Here is an 18,850-nt window from a genome sequence, read left to right on the forward strand (position 1 = left end):
ACCATCAGCTTTCTTCACCACATTTGCTTATGTACCCATTTTGTCTTCAGTGCTCGTGTCGGGAAGGTGAGCTTCACAGAATGCCAGATTGTTAGAACAAAGTGTTCTTGTGTTAATGGAGTACTTGTGTCAAGACCCAATATCCATGTGCAACCTTAACTCTTAACATATAAATATGAGTGCATAGTTCTATTCCCATCTTGTTATATATGCATTTACAAATGTACATGCCTGTATTTAAGCCTCTATAAATGTCCTTTGTCTCCTGGTTCTTTCCTCTATTGTTAAGAAATATTTCTGTGAAAATAATATCTTTTTCATTCGATATTACTTCCATTAAGTCCATTGATTCTTAAGATTCAATGCTAAGGATCAAAATAATATTTAACACCAAGTTCTAAATTTAACACAATATTACACTGCTCTGTCATGAAGTTGCTATGTTAGTCCAGGTTGACTAGAGAAACAAATCAAGAGACACTCATATGTGCATAAGAGGGAACTTTATATCAAGAAGTAATTATGCATCAATAAAATATCTTAGCCCAGTACAAATCAAGTCCATAAGTTCGATATTAGCCCATAAGTCTTATATTAACTGATAAAAGAATTCCTCTTCAGATTCACGCAGCGCATGCAATGATGCCGAATGCAGGAAGATCACTAGCTAGTGGGTGAAAAGCCTTGTAGATCCAGTGGTGGTGGGAGCATCTACAGGGGTCGAGCTACCATCAATGTGGCTCCATGTGGCTTGTCAATAGGAATGTGAAGCAGAGAAAGAGAGAGGCCCACCTCCTCTAATGGCAGAATCAAGAGAGAAGGAATTCCCAGAATCCTCATGAGAAGGCCATGCCCACAAGGAGGGATCATCAGGCTATTAACTGATTGATAGGCTAGACACCGCCCATTCATTCTTTTATCAAGTTGACATGAAATTGTGTAACTACCACAGACCACCCCTTATCAACTTGACACCTTTACGCAACTCCTTAGCCATACATAATTTTTAAACAAAACAATAATAAAATCATATCTATTCTAACAGGATAAAACTAAAATACATGCAATCCAAAATGTGCCAGCCACATTTAAATATAATATTCTATAAATGAACACAACATTCCATACTTAACAATTTCAGTTATGTGAACACTGAACACCTAAACCATAATCCGTATAATCCTACGAATGTATTCCCCCAACTATTAAAGTTTGTAAGCCAGCCACTTCATGACTTTATCCGCCCAATTTTGGGTATCCAATTTCTATACTGTCCACCTAGATCAACCCAGTGCTCTGAGGAGACAATCATATTCTTTGATGTGAAGAATCTTTGTTCCATTTGGAACTTTGTGAGTCTGCATCCATTAGCAAAGTCAAACCAGGACAGGCCATTCATAAAGTCAGGGGCAATATGCACCAATTCACAGGCTCAAAAATTTTCTCTTCATCTGGTCAAGTTCTGGTCAACTCAATGTGTGCCACCTCACTTAGCCTCACTAGGATGCCCAGTGGTCACCTCACCTTTATACCATGGGCCCCATCACAAATTCTCAACAACCATCATCCCCTTGAGCTAGGTCATGAATTTCAGGCCAGCCAACTCACTCTTGTCTTCTCCTTTATTCCTTGTGAACCAGGTCCACAGGTGTCAGTGGCCAGATTCAATCTGGCTCTCTATTGCTGCATTTCCCCCATTTCCACTCAACAAGTGGATCCAGGTGGTCACCTAGCAAGCATTTCACGCTGCCTGCAGGCCCCCTTTAATGTTCAGTCCTAGAGAAGAGATTTCCTCCATAACTCCATTTTTTTTTTCAGCTTTAGCCACAAACCATTAGTTCAAAATTCAAAAAGCCAAAGAGGGTTCCTATTTTTTTCTTCAGTCTGTCAACAGCCCCCTAGGCAAGTCAATTTGAATACAAATGTCCTGAGTATTCAAAAGCACTGGGTGGGGCTTATCTTTTCAGGGCCTTCTTTGCAAGCTTGTCTTAACCCATTCAAAAATTCAAATTGATGGCCAAAGGCAAGTAGGCTTACAAACTTTCTATTTATACTTATATCAATAACAATAGGCAGAAGAAAACAGTATAAACCTAGTACAGCCAGATCCTAAACTCAATTCTTAAAACAGTCAAGTTCAATCCTTATTTATCTTATCTTAGTCATTATCTAAACTATCCATTGATATGAAATGTGACCTTAGGCCTCTGCATCAAGCCAGAGCTGGGTCTTCTGTTAGCCATTTTGGCCTTCTACAAACCATTTTCACTAAGCAGCATTGTCTCTGAGAAATTCAAGGGGCAATTTCTCCCCCTGCCCCTGAGCTCAAGATATACATAAATTACATTTGTTTTCACCATTTCAAGCAGGAATAACCAAAGACAACAACCAAAGAAAATAAATTTTAATTTCCCATATTCCTTTCAGAAAACAACCCAGTAAGCTGCTATATCTAACCTCTGGCTAGCCAAAGAAGAAAAACTACCATGAGGCAGATGTCAAACAAGCATCCACTCTCCATCTTATGATTTTGTTCTCTAGAACCCCACTCCCAAGATACCATAATATGTTAGTGTACATGAAGTCTGAGGAGTTCCTAGGAACAAATGCAGAGACATTCATATGTGTGTAAGAGAGGACTTTATAGCAATTAGTAATTGTACATTAAGAAAACATCCCAGCCCAGTCCAGATAAAGTCCATAAGTCCGATATTAGGCCATATGTCCAATACTAGACTATAAATTCCTCTTCAGACTCACACAGCACATGCAATGATGCAAATGCAGGAAGTCACAGGCTGGTGGGTGGAAAGTCCTATAGATCGAGTGGCAATGGACGCATTCCCAGGGCTCTGGCTGCCACCAGCGTGGTTCCATGTGGCTTGTCAACAGGAAAATGAACCAGAGAGAGTATGTGTCCCGCCTCCAGGGAGAAGAGAAGAAGTTACGGAATCCTTATGAGAAGACCATACCCACAAGGAGAGATCATCAGGCTGTGACCTGATTGATAGGCAAACTCCACCTCTTCATTCTTTATCAAGTTGACATGAAATTGTGTAACTACCACAGTTGCTCCTTGAACTAACCACAGATTTGTTTATATTACAAATAATTTTCCCAGAATATATACATACCTATGGTATAATTGCTTCCACTTAAAATAAAAACACCTGAATCACTTTTATCCCTCACCTGTTGCGTCCCAACACTCATCCAAGTGTTATTTGGGTCTCAGTATACATGGATGTCTACATGAAAAGATAATCAGCCAGTGAAAAATAGTCTTCTCAGTTCAATAAGATCTGGGAAAATACGTAAGAAGTAGGTTCGTTTTAATTAACCTTAAAGACTAGAAGGATTTATAAGCCACTTGCAGTGAAGAAATACAATTACTAAGAAGTCTGATCAAGTAATATCAGATGGCAGCTCATCTTCATCTTTGTAGAAAGGCAATAAAAGGAAGCCATTTAACCTGACTATATAAATTCAGACATCTTATGTCCCTAAATTCATGTTACAATAAACCCAAACTCAATCCTGTTGCCATTGAGTCAAATCCAACTCTGTGAACTTAAGGGCAGAGTAGAAATGCCCCCATAAGGTTTCCAAGGCTGTAGATGTTTAAGGAAGCACACTGCCACATGTTTCCCATGGATTTCCAACTTAATCACTGTGACACCAGGAATTCTCCCATGTTACAATTTTTTTTCATGTTACAATTTTTTAAATGGTTTAAACCTTAAACTGGCAGTTACCTTTCCTTTAACCCAAAATTATTCATAGGTTAATAGAGAGGTCACCATTTAAACATAGCTTTATGCTCCACAGAACTCTTTTATCCTGGTTCTTCATTCCATTCCATCTCACCCCATATCACCATGGCTCCTCCCTTCTTTGTATTCCACCAATATTACTTCTGGAAAAGAGAAAGAAATGTCTTTAAAATTTGAGAGACAGTCAAGAAGAGGCTGTGTTAGAAAAGTAGAGAATGAGACATTACGGAAGAGTAAACATACTTATAGATGCTTGAGCACTTAAACAAAGAGTTGGTTTGCCTTTTGATAAATGGGTAAAATGTTATCTTCTTTAGAGTGCTTGTGTAATCAATACATCCTAGACATTTGAGCTCCTACATAAATGTTACTGATGAAAAATAGAAAAGGATTTAAGAGCTAGACTTAAAGTTTCTTGGCACATTCAATCGTTCTTTTATTTTTCATGATTCTCTTCCCTAAAAAGGAAAGAAAAACCTAGTTTGGAAACACATTTTGAGACTTCTGAATATTAGACTTTTTTAGAATTTCCTGTCTATTTCAGATTAGCAGCGTTTGCTTTCCATAGGACTGTTTTGTGTTGTTATGGGTTCTTTATGTTAATTGGAATTAAGCTAGCAATAACAACAGAAATAGCTGTGATATGTCCTAAATTCTTAGTTGAAAGTTCCTAGGAACTCCTCAGACTTCATAAGGTATTAAAAGCTTCTTTTCATTGCTAACTGGTTATCCTTTATTTTTAATATGAATTTGGATTCTTACTCAAAACAAAAAACAAAAGCCTTCCGAAAAGAGGGGAAAAAAGCAATCTCCTGGGCAGCCATAATCTTGCTTCCAAAATCCAGGTATCTAAATGCCAAGAAATTAAAAACTGGCCCCAGAGTTAGCTGTGATAAATAGCCCACAAATTTGGGAAATCCCAAATTGCTGATAATTTGAGGTTTATACAGGTAGCCCTGGAAGAAGGTAGGTCTCTTCAGTTAATCCTTTACAAAAAGTTGAAAAGTATGTAGACTGCAATGCATTTCCACTATCAAGACTAAGGGTGGAACTCTTTTCTCATCATGTCTCCCAACCCACCCAAATCCATACGTTCCCCAAGATCTCGATTGCTTTGGGGACTTCAGGCCTGGTTTTATGCATCACATTAATCTAATGACACAGGATAAAAACACTTGCCATGTAGTAACACGGAATGGGGGTGTCTAAGTTATCTTATGTTGACGTAACAGAATTACCATAAATGAATGGCTTTAACAAACAAGGTTTATTTTCTCAAAGTTTAGGAGGCTAGAAGCCCCGATTCAGAGCACCAGCTGTAAGGAAAGATACTTTTTTCCCCTAAGCTCTGGAGAAAGATCCTTGTCTTTTCAGGTTCTGCTTCCTGGTTCTTTGGCATCATGGCATCTATCATAGCACACCTCTCCTCTATTCACTTATTTGATCTTTATGTGCCATCCTCAAGGAGCCCTGGTGGCATAGTGGTTAAATGTCAGGCTGCTAACCACAAGGTCAGTAGTTCGAAACTTCCAGGCACACAGTGGGAGACAGACAAGGCTTTCTAACCCCATAAAGAGTAAGTTTCAGAAACCCACAGAACAGTTTTACTCAATAGTATAGCGTCACACTGAGTTAGAATCTACTCAATGGCAGAGAGGTTGGACCTTGCCTCCTCACTCTAACAACTACAATCCAGTCCCAAATGGAATCATAACCACCAGAATGGAGGTTAGGATTTATAATGCATATACTTGGAGGACATAATTCAAGGAGCATATTATGACATTAGCCCTGAATATCACAATCTTTGTTATTTTTTTAACCTGATAGTGTCCTGTGCTTATATTATAGCTGTCTGACAACAGAGTGGCCGTATTTAATGGGTATGGTATTTTCCTCCCCTTAAGGATGAATAAGCTAAGGCAAAAGGACTGTCTGAGTAGTGTGAGAAACACAGCATCAGCTGCCCTGCAGTTTTTAATACCAGTAAGAATGCTTTTGAACATTTCCCTGGAAATACCAAGTAAGAAAACTACTTACTGTGACAGTAGGGCTACAGGAGGATCTTTTTGTTCCCCACTCCAGTGCCTTTTTTAAAATCCATATTTACTAAGATAATGGGGTTACAGGCGGATCTTTTTGCTCCTCTCTCCAATATCTTTTATTACCATGGAAGAAAGCCACTGGGATCATTTATACAAGCCTGATTGTTTACAGATTAAATCCTCATGGATAACTTTGCTCCAGTCAGTCACTAGCCAATCACTCAACAAACATAGGCAAAACACTGTGGTAGAAGAAAGTGTAGTGTAAAAAACTAACTGGACTTTTTCTGTGCTGCCCTATGAGAGTTCACAGTCTACTTGGAAAGATAGGTTCCTACACATTAGGCAACTCATGAAAAAAAAATTTTAAGGATTTATCAAAAGAATAAAAAGACAACCTAAAGGTTGGTGGAAAAATTTTTGTGATCCATACATCCTATAAGGGTTTACTATAAAATATATATATATAAAACTTACAAAACAGAAAAAAAAAAGCAAAAAAAAAAAAAAAAAGGCAAAAAAAACAAAAAGAGATTTACAACAGAGTATGTTCAAGCGACCAATAAACACATGAAGAGAGGGGCTTATTCGTCATTGCTGTTCATTGTTGAGTGTCAATGAGCCCATTCTGACTCACAGTGACCCCATATGACAGAGTAAAACTTTCCCATAGGATTTTCTTGGCTATACTCTCTACAAAAACAGATCACCAGGTCTAACCTGTAAAGGACCTTAAGAGTTCAAACTGCCAACCTTTTGGTTGGCAGCTGAGCATTTATCTGTTCTGCCACCAATACTCATTGTCATTAGCATTATAGAGATGCAAATCAAAACCCCAATGAGATACTACCTCACCCCTTGTTAGAATGGCAATGGTCAAGAAAATAGAAAATAACAAATGTTCCAAGGATATAGCGACTGGAACCCTCATCCACTGCTGATAGGAATGCAAAATGGTACAATCATTGTGAAAAAACAATATAATGATTCCTAAAAAAAAATTAGAAATATAGCTACCATATAACCACCGTTAGGTATGTGCACTATAGACCTAAAAGCAGTGACATGAACTGACATGTACAGTGATGTTTATTGCAGCACTATTTTTAACAGTTTTATTGGCACATAATTCACATAGCATGCACTTCAATCGTCCAATTGTTCAATAATATCAAGGAGAATTGTACAATCATTAACATATCAATTTTAGAACACACACAGTTAAATCACATTTAAAGTGAGTTGTGCAATCACAGTAAGTTCTAGTACTCCCTCCCCACTCCCGTCTTAATTTTCCACTCCTGAAATCCCCCTTCTCTCCCTATAGCCCACTCCCTACCCTTGCATCTCCCATCAACCCCTGTATCAGTTATTATCACTATGCAACCACTCCTACCTGTGGGTCACAAACTGGGAAACCCAACAGAAACAATAAAAAGCAAATTTGAAATAAGGTGGTATGGATAAAATAATAATAATATAAAGACCAAAATACAAATAATGAGTGAAAAAGAAAAGACCCTCGTCAATATTCTTAAAACCAGGGGAAATTCTGTCATAGAACAAGTAAGAGATACTTGCACACAGAACAAACTCAAGTAAGGTCTATAGGGATATCAGCTGACCAAGTATCGAGTTTGATTCAGCATATTCAAGATTACAATGGTCTCTGCCTGAGAGTAAGGCTGTTTGTGACTCTTGCCTATGGCTAGAGTGAATCTGCCAGCAGCTCAGTCTGACCAGATACTCTGCAGATGGGTTTTGGGATCCCACTGTCCTATACAGTCTTCTACAAATTAGGTGTTCATAACTTTAGCTCTGATACTTTTCCTTCACCATATTCAATTTTTTTAATTGTCATGTTTCGGTCACACAAGCTGATGTGCTTCTTCTGTGTGGACTTAGTTGACTCCTTGCTTAGATGGCTGCTTGCTTGAATACAAGCTTTTAAGACCCAAGACACTCTTCCGATTGATAGCCAGGCACCATCTACTTTCTTCACCACACTTTGCTGTAGCACCCTTATCTTCAGTGATTATTTCATGAAGGTGAGTATCCAGCAGGGCTGTGTTATCAGAACTAGTGTTCTTGAATTGGGGATAGACTTAAGTAGTATCCCAGACTTGTCCCTAGAATATTGCATAACTCAGATTTACTTTGGAAGTCATAATATGACAAAATTACAACCCTATAATATCAACTGCAATGATAGCAGCAGTAAGCCAATCAGCAACCAAACAAACAGAACACACACACCCGAAACAAAAAGAAAGAAAAAACAAAATCACCAAAAAAAGCAAGCTACAAGTAGGAAAGCAAAAACTCATATAAACTAAGAAGTACAGCATTGCCAATCACCCCCGTGGGTTATAAGTCGATTGACTATTATTATAATCAATTTTCCCAATGACCCAGCATTTCAAACACTGTCAGTATGAGGAGTCTATGCCAGTTCAGTTTGACCTTGAGCTGCAACTCATGAGTTTTTGTCCTACACAGTTTGCACTCTCATTATCTTGGGCTCTGTTGATGGCAGTAGGAGCCTTTCTGGGCCAACTCCCCCAATTGTAGATCCCTGTTCAACAGATCCCAACCTGTCAAGTCACTGCAGGGTGGAGACTGAGGCACTACATATATGGCGATGCTGGGTCTCCTTCCACTGGACACCCACCAAGTCGGGGGTTCCCCCCAAGGTTCAGCTACCGCCATTTCCCCAATCCTGGGGCGGCCACTCTCTGCTTCCTCTCCCATCCACTTATCCCAGCCCTCAGTCCCAGGGTGCAGGCAGCTTCGAGGTAGGGTTCAGCTCATTCAGCTGGGCCTCTATTGCAGCACTATTCATGATAGCAAAAAGGTGGAAACAACCCAAGTTTCCAACAACAGACAAATGGATAAACAAAATATGATACATATTATGGAATACTACTCAGCCTTAAACAAAACACAAAGATATTATGCTGAGTGAAATAAGTCAATCATAACAGAATCAAACAAAAACTCACTGCCATCAAATCAATTCTGACTCTAGGACAGGGTAGAACTGTCCCTGTTGGTTTCCAAAACTGTAAATCTTTACAGGATTAGAAAGCCTCCTCTTTCTCCCACAGAGCAACCGGTAGTTTGGAATTGCTGGTCTTGCAGTTAGCAGCCCAAGACTTAACCACTACACCACCAGGGCTCCTTCATAAAAGAATAGATATTGTATTTTCTCACATTAAATGACAAGAATAGATAAATATATAGAAGCAATGGTTACCAGGGGTGGGAGGAGGTAGGGAGAAAGTGAAATCACTATTTGAAAAGTAGTGAATTTTTTTCCATGATGATAGGAAATTTAACATTGACTAAAAGTATACAGCTACTGTAACTTATTTAACTGATATCACTAAGCTAGCTGTATACAAGAAAAAGAGGAGGGGTTAATTGGCAAATATAAACTTCGATAATTAAAAGCAAACTTAACCAAAAATAATAAGGCAACAGTTGCTGATACAGATTAGGTACAACTAAACACCTCATGGAACTGGTTTGATAGGTTCAAGGGATTAGGGTCATGGTTTCATAGATCTATGAAGTCAAATGGCCCAATATTATCTGTAAAGTCTCTACTACCAGGAACACTGGTAGTATAGTTGGCTATGCACTAAACTGCTAATCATACTATCAGCAGTTCAAACCCATCAGACATTCCATGTGAGAAAGAAGAGAGTGTCTACTCCTGTACAGAGTTACAGTCTCAGAAACCCACTGGGGCACTTCTGCCCTGTCCGCTGGGGTAGCTACGAGATGGAATCTGCAATAAGAATGTTGGTATTACTTCTTAGTGCAATGAATAGTTCCAGGAGTCTTAAAGTCTTGTGACAGGCCACCTGGAGTTAACAGTGGAAGAAGGAGATTCAGGAATTGGAGAAGGAAATGGTCATTACACCCATGAACAACTGTCTCCATTATCATGATACGAGAAGAAATTGATAGTGTCTGGCTGCTATAACTGGACATTGTGGTTTAGGACCCAATAAATAAATTCTTATCAAAAGGAGAAGAAATGTAAAACAGAACATCCAATTCTCATGGAAACCAGGTTAACTGGATCCATTGAATGCATGTGACCCTTTTGGCTGGAAACAAGAGAACTAATACTATTGTATAAAGTCATTTTTAAGCCAAATGAGAGTTTAGCTCAATTAATTAAAAAACAGTTTCCCTTGAGTATTGTGCTCTTGTAAATAATTATCTTTAACACATATGAGATAATATTACAACAGTAACCCTACAACACAGATAAGAATTATAAGGGACAGTTCCCATTCGTGCACCTCCAAGGGACCCCGCTCCAGGCCTCCCGTGGTGGCAGCAAGTGGGTTGTTCTGCTGTGATCCTTCATCTTCTAAAGATGCATCCTGACTTGTCTCCAAACCTGCACACTAAAGAATGCAACACCTTGATGACCTTGCTAAAGGAATGCCACAAAAATCACAGCGTTCTGAACTTTTGTGGTCATTGCAATGATCTTAATCGGGAGATGAGAAAATGCCTGAAAACTGAGTACGTGGAAACAAGGACCAGGAGCAGGGAGCATGGTGATGTGATGCGAAAAATACTCTTGAATTCCCCAGAGGAGTCTGGGAAATGAAGTACATTGTCACCTGCTGCCTTGACTGAGAGAAGACCTCAAGACTCTTGGTTGATGATCTGTTTGATTTGGTCTCCAGGATCCTGTGACTGCAAAGTGTGACCTGCTTTTGTACTAGAAGAAATAAGGGAACCCAGGACTTTGTGTTCATCAAGTGGAGCCTTATTAGTCATGGTCTGCCTCCTGCCAACACACTTTTAACGTGTTACCTTCCCCTTCTACAACCAGCTAACACTGAATAACTTTTCTCCTTTTTCTTCTATTCTCCTGGAATTGGTCAAGATAAGGTATTAGGTCTTCTTTTTGACCATGTGGGAATTCTGAAGCTTAAAAATTGAAGGCATGAGCTAGGCTAAAAAGGTTTGGGGAAATCACAACATATTAAGTGTATGAAAATGTTCCAACTCTGGTTTTTAAAGAGCTGCTTTTTTAAAGTAAATATTTATACTTAACGTAAATAAAACTGCATCTTGGGTTAAGATGCTAATATTCACACAAAAAAGAATTATAAGGGACAGAAAGTCTAAGTTATTGGTGGTGAATCCATATAATTGAAGACAGTGAGGATGGTGACATTTGTAATGTACCTAACATTTGTCATTGAACTGCTCATGTAAAAACTGTTGGAAAGGTATGTGCTTTTATGTATATATTTTTTCACCAAAAAAGTACTGTTAAATTTGAAACAAGAGATCACTGAAGATATGGATTGTGGTAGTCACCTAATCTGGTGTCAATTTGAGGATTAAAAGTATAGGGGTGGAGTCTAGCCTATCAATCTGGAGATAGCCAATGAGACCTCTGTGTGGGCGTGCCTTCTCCTGAGAATTCTGGGAAATCCGATTTTTCCTCCTTGGAGGCAGGAGAGACACTCTCTCACTACTTCACTCCCTGGGAGACATTGCAGCTAACAAGACACATGAAACTACCCTAGTGCCCTGAGCTGGACAAGCCACATATGCAAACAGACCTCTGAAGCCGGAGAAGCCACAGAGAGACCCTGCCAGCACTGAGATGCTTACAACGCCACTGGACCTAACAACTCTCTACCCACTGGCTTGTGATCGTCCTGCATTTGGCTTCATTGCATGTGTTTCATGAGTCTGAAGAGGAGTTTATAGATTGGTATCCGACATATGGGCTAATATCAGACTTATGGCCTTGGACTGGACTGGGTTGGAATGTTTTCTTAGTGTACATTGCTCTTGTATATAAACCTCTTCCTTATACACATATGTGTGTGTCCATGGATTTGTTTCTCTAGTCTACCCAGACTAACACATGGATGCTATAGCAAAATGTGATGAAGACACCAGATAGTGCCTGGCTATCAGAAAGAACAGCATCTGGGGTCTCAAAGGCTTGTTTTAAAACAAGCAATCATCTAAACTGAGGCATCAACTTAGTCCACATGGAAGAAGCACACCAGCCTATGTGATCTAAGGATAACAAATACTAAAATCCAACTCTGAAGGAAGAATTGGTATCAGCTTAAATTGTAAACACCCAGTTTGCAGAAGGGTATGGATGACAGTGGAAGCCCAAAATTCATTTGCAGGGTCCCCACATAGGTTAAGATTCCAGTGAATCCCCTCTGACTATAGTCAGGGATAGAGTAGCCTTGCTATCAGACAGAGAGCACTATAAAGTTGATTGTGGCAGATGTAGTTAGCTTAAAATGTAATCACTTGATCTCCCTTTTGACCCATTTTAAAGTTGTTTATGCTTTCTTTTCTATTGAGGTACTTTTATTTTGTCTAGTCATTGTTGTTGATTTTGTTTGTTAGCTTGTTTGATTCCTGTTTGTGTTTTGTATGATTTTCTATATGTGAAGTCCAGGGTAGGTAGATTTCTAGACAATAACTAGATTGATAATTGCCTAGGGCAGGGTAGGGGATAAGGGAGGAAGGTCAGGGAGCTAACAACAATGAGTACAAGAAGAAAATGTTCTGAAATTGATTGTGGTGATGATTGTACAAATCTTCTTAATATGATTCAAGAATTAAATTGCATACGTGAAGTATATGCCAATAAAACTACTTTTAAAATTCAATACAAGTAATAGAATACTAAGCACCATAATATCGGTACTGACAGTAAGCATAATACAAGCTGAAAATGTGGAAGGAAGCACTTAGAATAGGAAGCAAGAAGTAGGCCCTTAGCTAAGCCTTGTACTAATGGGAAAGAGAGTAAGAAAATTTTACATTTGCATAGTGCTGTGCAGTTTACAAAACACTGCACCTGCTGATTATCCTATTGATTCATGAATCCATTCAACAAACATAAGCAAGTACCTATACACCAAAATATTACTACATTTGTCCTAATTTTCCTGAACTCTGCCTTATAAGATGAATAGTACAACTAAACTAACTTTTGGGAAGAAGTATAGAGGAGTTGACCAAATAAGATTAGGGCCCCACTGAGCTGTTTAAAACCTAAGTTTCCTGCATCTTGACACTAGTCAGCAGAAGTGGAGGAAGTATCTGCCTACAGGGGCTGAGCACTGAGTCCCAGCCTCCCTCACTTCCTCTTCTGCTTGAACCCTACCCTAATCACCCCACCCTTTTAGCTGCCCTCCAACACACTTGCAGACCATCCGGTGTTTGCTAGTATTTGATAGAAAGGTAAGGAAATCCTGGGGAGATATTTACCGTAATAGAATAATAAACTGCATCCAGATAGTGATTTAATCTTTCAGTCCCTACTGTTGGCTAAAATAAAAACCACCTATCAAGAATCTTAGTCATACACACTCTATTGTCAAGTAAACCCTTTAATCTTTGAAGTCACCGTTCTCTGGTCTGGGCCTTTTTTGGGCTCTCCTCCAGTCCCACCAGACTGCTTCTACCACCTCCTTTGTTTTAAAGACTCTGCTTTCCCTTTCTGCCTAGTGTACAGCTTTGATCTGCCCACCACCTTTTTTTTTTTTTTGCTTCTCTAGCAACTTGTAAATTGTTAGTCTAGAAGTCATGATCCCCCACACTCTTTTTTATATTTTGGGGTATCCTTTTAATAGATTCTACTCCCCTAGCAAAAAGGTTTTCATCTGCTTCTTCCTCCGAAGTGGGGAGCCAAGTTCTCCTTCACTGTCTGCTCTTAGCCTGCATTTGAATTGTGATGCTGGAGAAGAATATTGAAAGTACCATGGTCATATCATCGTGAATAAGGGGAGCGTGTGATGGGAACCCAATGCCCGTCTGTAGACAACTAGACATCCCTTGCAGAGGAGTAGTGGGGAGGAGATGGGTCACTCAGGGTTCAGTATAGCAATAATGAAACTCACAACCTTCCTCTAGTTCTTAAACGCTTCCTCCCCCCAACTAGCAGGATCCCAATTCTACCTTGCAAACCTGGTTAGACCAGAGGATGCACAACGGTACAGATGGGAACAGAAACAGGGAATCCAGGACAGATGAGCCCCTCGGGACCAGCCGTGAGAGTGACGATACCGGGAGGGAAAGAGGGCTAGAAAGGGGGAATTGATCACAGGGATCTACATGTAACCTCCTCTCTGGGGGATGGGCAGTGGGGAAGTGGGTGAAGGGAGATGCCGGGCAGTGTAAGATAAGATAAAATAATAATTTATAAATTAGTAAGGGTTCATGAGGGAGGGAGGAGGGGGGAGGGGGAGAGAAGGAAAGGGGAAAAAGGAAAATGAGGAGCTGACTCCAGGAACCCAAGCAGAAAGCGAATTTTGAGAATGATGAGGGCAACAAATGTATAAGTGTGCTTTGCACAATTTATATATGTATGGATTGGGATAGAGTTGTATGAGCCCCAATAAAATGATTTTAAAAAAAGAAAGTACCATGGACTGCTAAAAGAAGAAACAGATCTGTATTGGAAGAACTAAGGTCAGAGTGCTCCTTATAGACAAGGATGGCGAGACGTCATCTGACATACTTTGGACATACTGTTAGGAGAGACCAGTCCCTGAAGAAGGACACTGTGCTTGGTAAAGAGGTAGGGCATCAAAAAAGAGGAAGGTCATCGATGAGATGGATTAGCACATTGGCTGCATCAATGGGTTTAGATACAGGAACAATGGTGAGGGTGGTGCAGGACTGTGCAGGGTTTTGTTCTGTTACACATAGGGTGGCTATGGGTCTGAGTAGACTTGATGGCACCTAACAATAACTTCCCTCACGGTCATTGCCACACTTCACTTCTTTAGACCATTATCTTGGTTCCTGCATCATAGTACCTAGATTTCCAAATAAAATATATTCCTCCCTCCGTCCACTCTACGGAGTTAATAAAAAAAATTGTAACTCAAAAGCACAAAATACCACACAGTTATTGTTAAAAAAATGGCCCAATTAGGAGAAGAGTGGGGCAGAAAAATTTAAGCACAATCGTTGCTATTGTATAAGTGGGTGAGATATACAAGTGAGCAAAAGAGTAATTGCAGCACTCTGTAGTATTATATGATAAATAATAGAATAGAATCATGCACAGGGGAGCATTCATAGAGAATGACAACTCCAACCCAAACCTTGAAGGAGAAGTAGAAATATACCAGGCCTGTCTCTGACTATGTACAGGCGAGAGAAGATGCATTCCTCAAGTTTCTGCAAGCAGCCAAGGCATCATGTGACAGGGCCTTAAACTAAGATGGTTTAGGCAGAGAGAGGCTTGTAAGATACTGTGAAAGAAGAATCAACCGGACTTGGGCTTTACATCTGAAGGATGAAGTAAAGATAGTGTTAGGTGACATTGAGTCGGCTCTAACCCATAGCAACCCTATGCACAAGGGAATGAAACCTGGCAAGGCCCTGTACCATCCTCACAATTGTTTCTATGCCTAAGAAACTATTAGGCACCCACTGAAATCAATTCATCTCATTGAGGGCCTACCTCTTTTTCACTGCCCTCCAAGCATGGTATCCTTATACAAGGACTGGTCTGTCCTGACAATGTGTCCAAAATAGTGTCAAAATCTTTGACAATAGACAAATGTAAGACCAAATCTTGCCATCCTGGCCTCTAAGGAGCATTCTGGCCTTACTTATTCCAACACAGATTTGTCTGTCCTCTTGCAAGGCCATGGTATGTTCAATATTCTTCTCTAGCACCACAACTGAAATGCATTAGTATTTCAGCAAGTTTGAGTTGGAAGGAAGATTATAAAGATCTTGGACCAATGATTCATTCAATTGACTTGCTAAAAAAAATGACTCCTGGAGGTGTGATTGGCATGGTGATGACTTGCTCAAGAATACATAATTAGTGAAAAGTCTGGAACAATACCATGGCTTAGGTTAGGCACACCTTAGTTTTCACCATGACATCTTTAGTTTTTGCAATTGTAGCAGTTAGGTCATCTCCTGTCAACTTGAGTGAAGGGGTAGAGTCTACTGTGTCAATCCGGTCATAGCCAATGAGGCCTCTGTGTGAGTATAGCCTTCTCCTGAGGATTCTGGGAACTCCTGTGTCCCTCCCTGGAGGTGGGACACACACTCTCTCTGCAAAACCTACCTGTGGACAAGCCTCATGGATCCATGCTGATGACAGTCAGAGCCCTTGAGCTGGAGGAGCCACATGGAGACCCACGCCCCCGCTTCCACTGCCACTGTATACACAAGACTTTCCCCCCACTGGCCTGTGATCTTCCTGCATTCAGCATCATTGCATGTGTTGTGTCAATCTGAAGAGGACTTTATAGATTGGTATCAGACATATGGGCTAATATCAGACTTATGGACATGACCTGGACTGAGCTGAGATGTTTTCTTAATATACAATTACTCTTGGATATAAAATTTTCTCTTACACACATATGAGTGTCTCTGGATTTGTTTCTCTAGTTAACCCAGACTAACACAGTACTTTAGAGAGATATTTTACAGAAGGTTTTCCAAATATATGTAATTTGCTTTCCTGACTTGCTTCCATTGATATGGATGGTGGATCTAAGTAAAATAAAATTCTTAACAACTTCTATTTTTTTCTTCATTTACCATGAAGCAGTTTATTTTTGGTCCAGAATATGGAGAAGTAAGATAATGAACTTGAAATCTAGGTGAAACTACTCGCCTCATCATTGCTCCACAGTAAATCATAATTTTTTTATTATTTTATTATATTTATATTTTATTATTTTATATAATTTTATTATGACTTAGTTGGATTAGGAACAGTGAAAACAAATAAATAAATATAGATCTAAGGTGCAATTTTGAGTTTAATGTAATTCAACATATTTATTGAAACATATGTACTATTCCTTGCTATATTCTACCGAAAAGCACACATATTAATGAGATCTGATCCTTGCTCTCAAAAAAAGTCTATAATTTGGTAGTACAGACTAGGCAGATACCCAAGTTACTGTAAGAAAAAGGAAAAGAACAGGCAGTAGAAACAGTTGCATTCTGTGTTTGAGCTATTGACTTCCCTGGACAGCCGCTCTCAAAGTCATTGTCATCCTAAAACTACCCTGTGTTTTCTCCCTCCTAGTTCCTTATTCCACTGCTGATCTTTACACTAATCCTTTTCGTTGTGCCCTTTAGAATTCCCTGTTAGTTATACAAAAGTTCCCTTGTATCAGTGTTCCCCAGAGTGGACAATATTGCCCCGGGAGGTGCTGGAATAATCCAGAGAGGCTGTAAAAGTAGATACCTACACTTTATCCTGAATTATGGACTATAAGGTTGCTATAAGTTGTAGTTAACACAAAGGGAGTGAGCTTGTTTTTCTGTTGTTTTTTGGTATGGGCTATAGTACAAAAGTTTTCATTGCCAGGGGGATGCTGAATAATATTTTTTTCTGAAAAGGGGGCAGTAGGCCAAGTAAATTTGGGAACCTATACCATAAATCCTAAAGCTTTTCAAATGAGGTTGGGTAAAAACAGGCAGATAATAACAATGAGTCCAAGAAAGAAGAAAATGTTCTAAAATTGATTGTGGTAGTGATTGTGCAACTCTACAATATGATTGAACTATTAGATTGTATGATATGCAGATTACATGCTAATAAAATTGTTTAAAAAATAATTCTCCCTACCTGCTTGTTTTAAGTGAAACTAAGATCATCTCCTTCAAAGAAAAGCTACATTTACTCCTCACTTATTGGTTATCTCTTTATTTAATATTTCACATTTATGACAGTAGTACAAAAAGAAAAATTATATACTTCTGGCAGTAACAAATTGAGGTGTTGAAGAGCAAAGTGAGGGGAACACTGGCTGGGCTATAGTTCTTAGTCATTTGGTAGTTGTATAATAATGTGATCATCCACCATTTGGTGATTGAATGTATTCATCCTCCATTTTTGTACAACACTGATATTCACTTAGTGAACTGGTCATTGGAACCTAGCCATTTTAATATGTGAAGAGTGAGTGTACTTATTTTTCTATATTCCCTGTTCCGTGAGGTGTAGACTGTCTGTTAGAATCTCCTAGCTCCCTGGTGTCACTTCTAAACCATTGCTTCTCTTATATCATTCAAAAAGTAATTGACCTATACTACCCTCTAGCCTTCCTTATTAACATAATCATCTATTGACTTCATAGTTATATTTCTCTTATTAACTCAATGCTTTGATGTTTAGCTTTCAGTCTTCCTTTCTATCCCAAATCCTACTGTCACCTTGGTAACTTCATCTTCAATTTTAACAATAAATTCAACAAACTTACATTAAATTTCTCTAGAACTACATCCATTTACATTCCACCTTACTTAGTCATTTTTTGGCTACACCTGAAATCCCATTTATCACCATAGAACTGAAATCTAAAACTCCGGTGTAAAGTCCCCTTGTCACAGCTCCTAGACTTTCCATTCTTGGACTCTCCTATAGCCACTACACCAGATCTCAAAGCTATTTTAACACCAGTCTATGTGGGATCAAATATACAATATATACTTGAAAGATTAGATAGAAACTATATGGGGTAATGGGTTTGTTAGAAAGAGAAGGTGTAAACGTTATATAGCTGCAAGAATGTAATCAGTATCACTGAATTATAAATGTAGAAACTATGTTTTACTATGTATGCTCTCAACAAAATAAAATTAGGGAAATTTTCCCTTTTCAAAAAAAATATATTCTTCTATCCTTGAATGGTACTTGAAACTTAATAGGTCATTGGAGACCTTTGAAAGAGAAGTGATATGGTTGAAATGATGCATTAAGAAGGATAATCTGAATTAATGCATTATGTCCCCACATTTATATTAAAAATTCACACATGAATTAAATGGAAAAACTGCCAACACCTGATTTTTGTCCTCTATTTTTCCATTTGCAATCATGTACTTAGATACCTTTTGACACCAGATGGGGCATGGGCGGGGTTGCAGAGGGAGACTAATGTTCAGAACTACAAATAACAGGAAGAAGAAAAAAAATTTTTTTTAAAGAATGATGATGGCGGCATATCTGCAAAT

General features: G+C 39.0%; 2 protein-coding genes across 2 annotated transcripts in view; both read left to right on the plus strand.

The window, feature by feature from the left end:
• CYSLTR1 (cysteinyl leukotriene receptor 1) overlaps positions 1-18,850 on the plus strand; it is a 45,532-nt gene that overhangs the window by 5,634 nt on the left and 21,048 nt on the right. The gene's annotated exons all lie outside the window — the stretch shown is intronic.
• LOC101649374 (COX assembly mitochondrial protein 2 homolog) lies at positions 10,212-10,451 on the plus strand. Its single transcript, XM_045297358.1, has one exon. The coding sequence runs from the start codon at positions 10,212-10,214 to the stop codon at positions 10,449-10,451; it is 240 nt and encodes a 79-aa protein (XP_045153293.1).

The sequence above is a fragment of the Echinops telfairi genome, unplaced genomic scaffold (genome assembly GCF_000313985.2).
Source record: "Echinops telfairi isolate 266 unplaced genomic scaffold, ASM31398v2 ScPeMD7_7418;HRSCAF=8456, whole genome shotgun sequence".
NCBI classification, from domain to species: domain Eukaryota; kingdom Metazoa; phylum Chordata; class Mammalia; order Afrosoricida; family Tenrecidae; genus Echinops; species Echinops telfairi.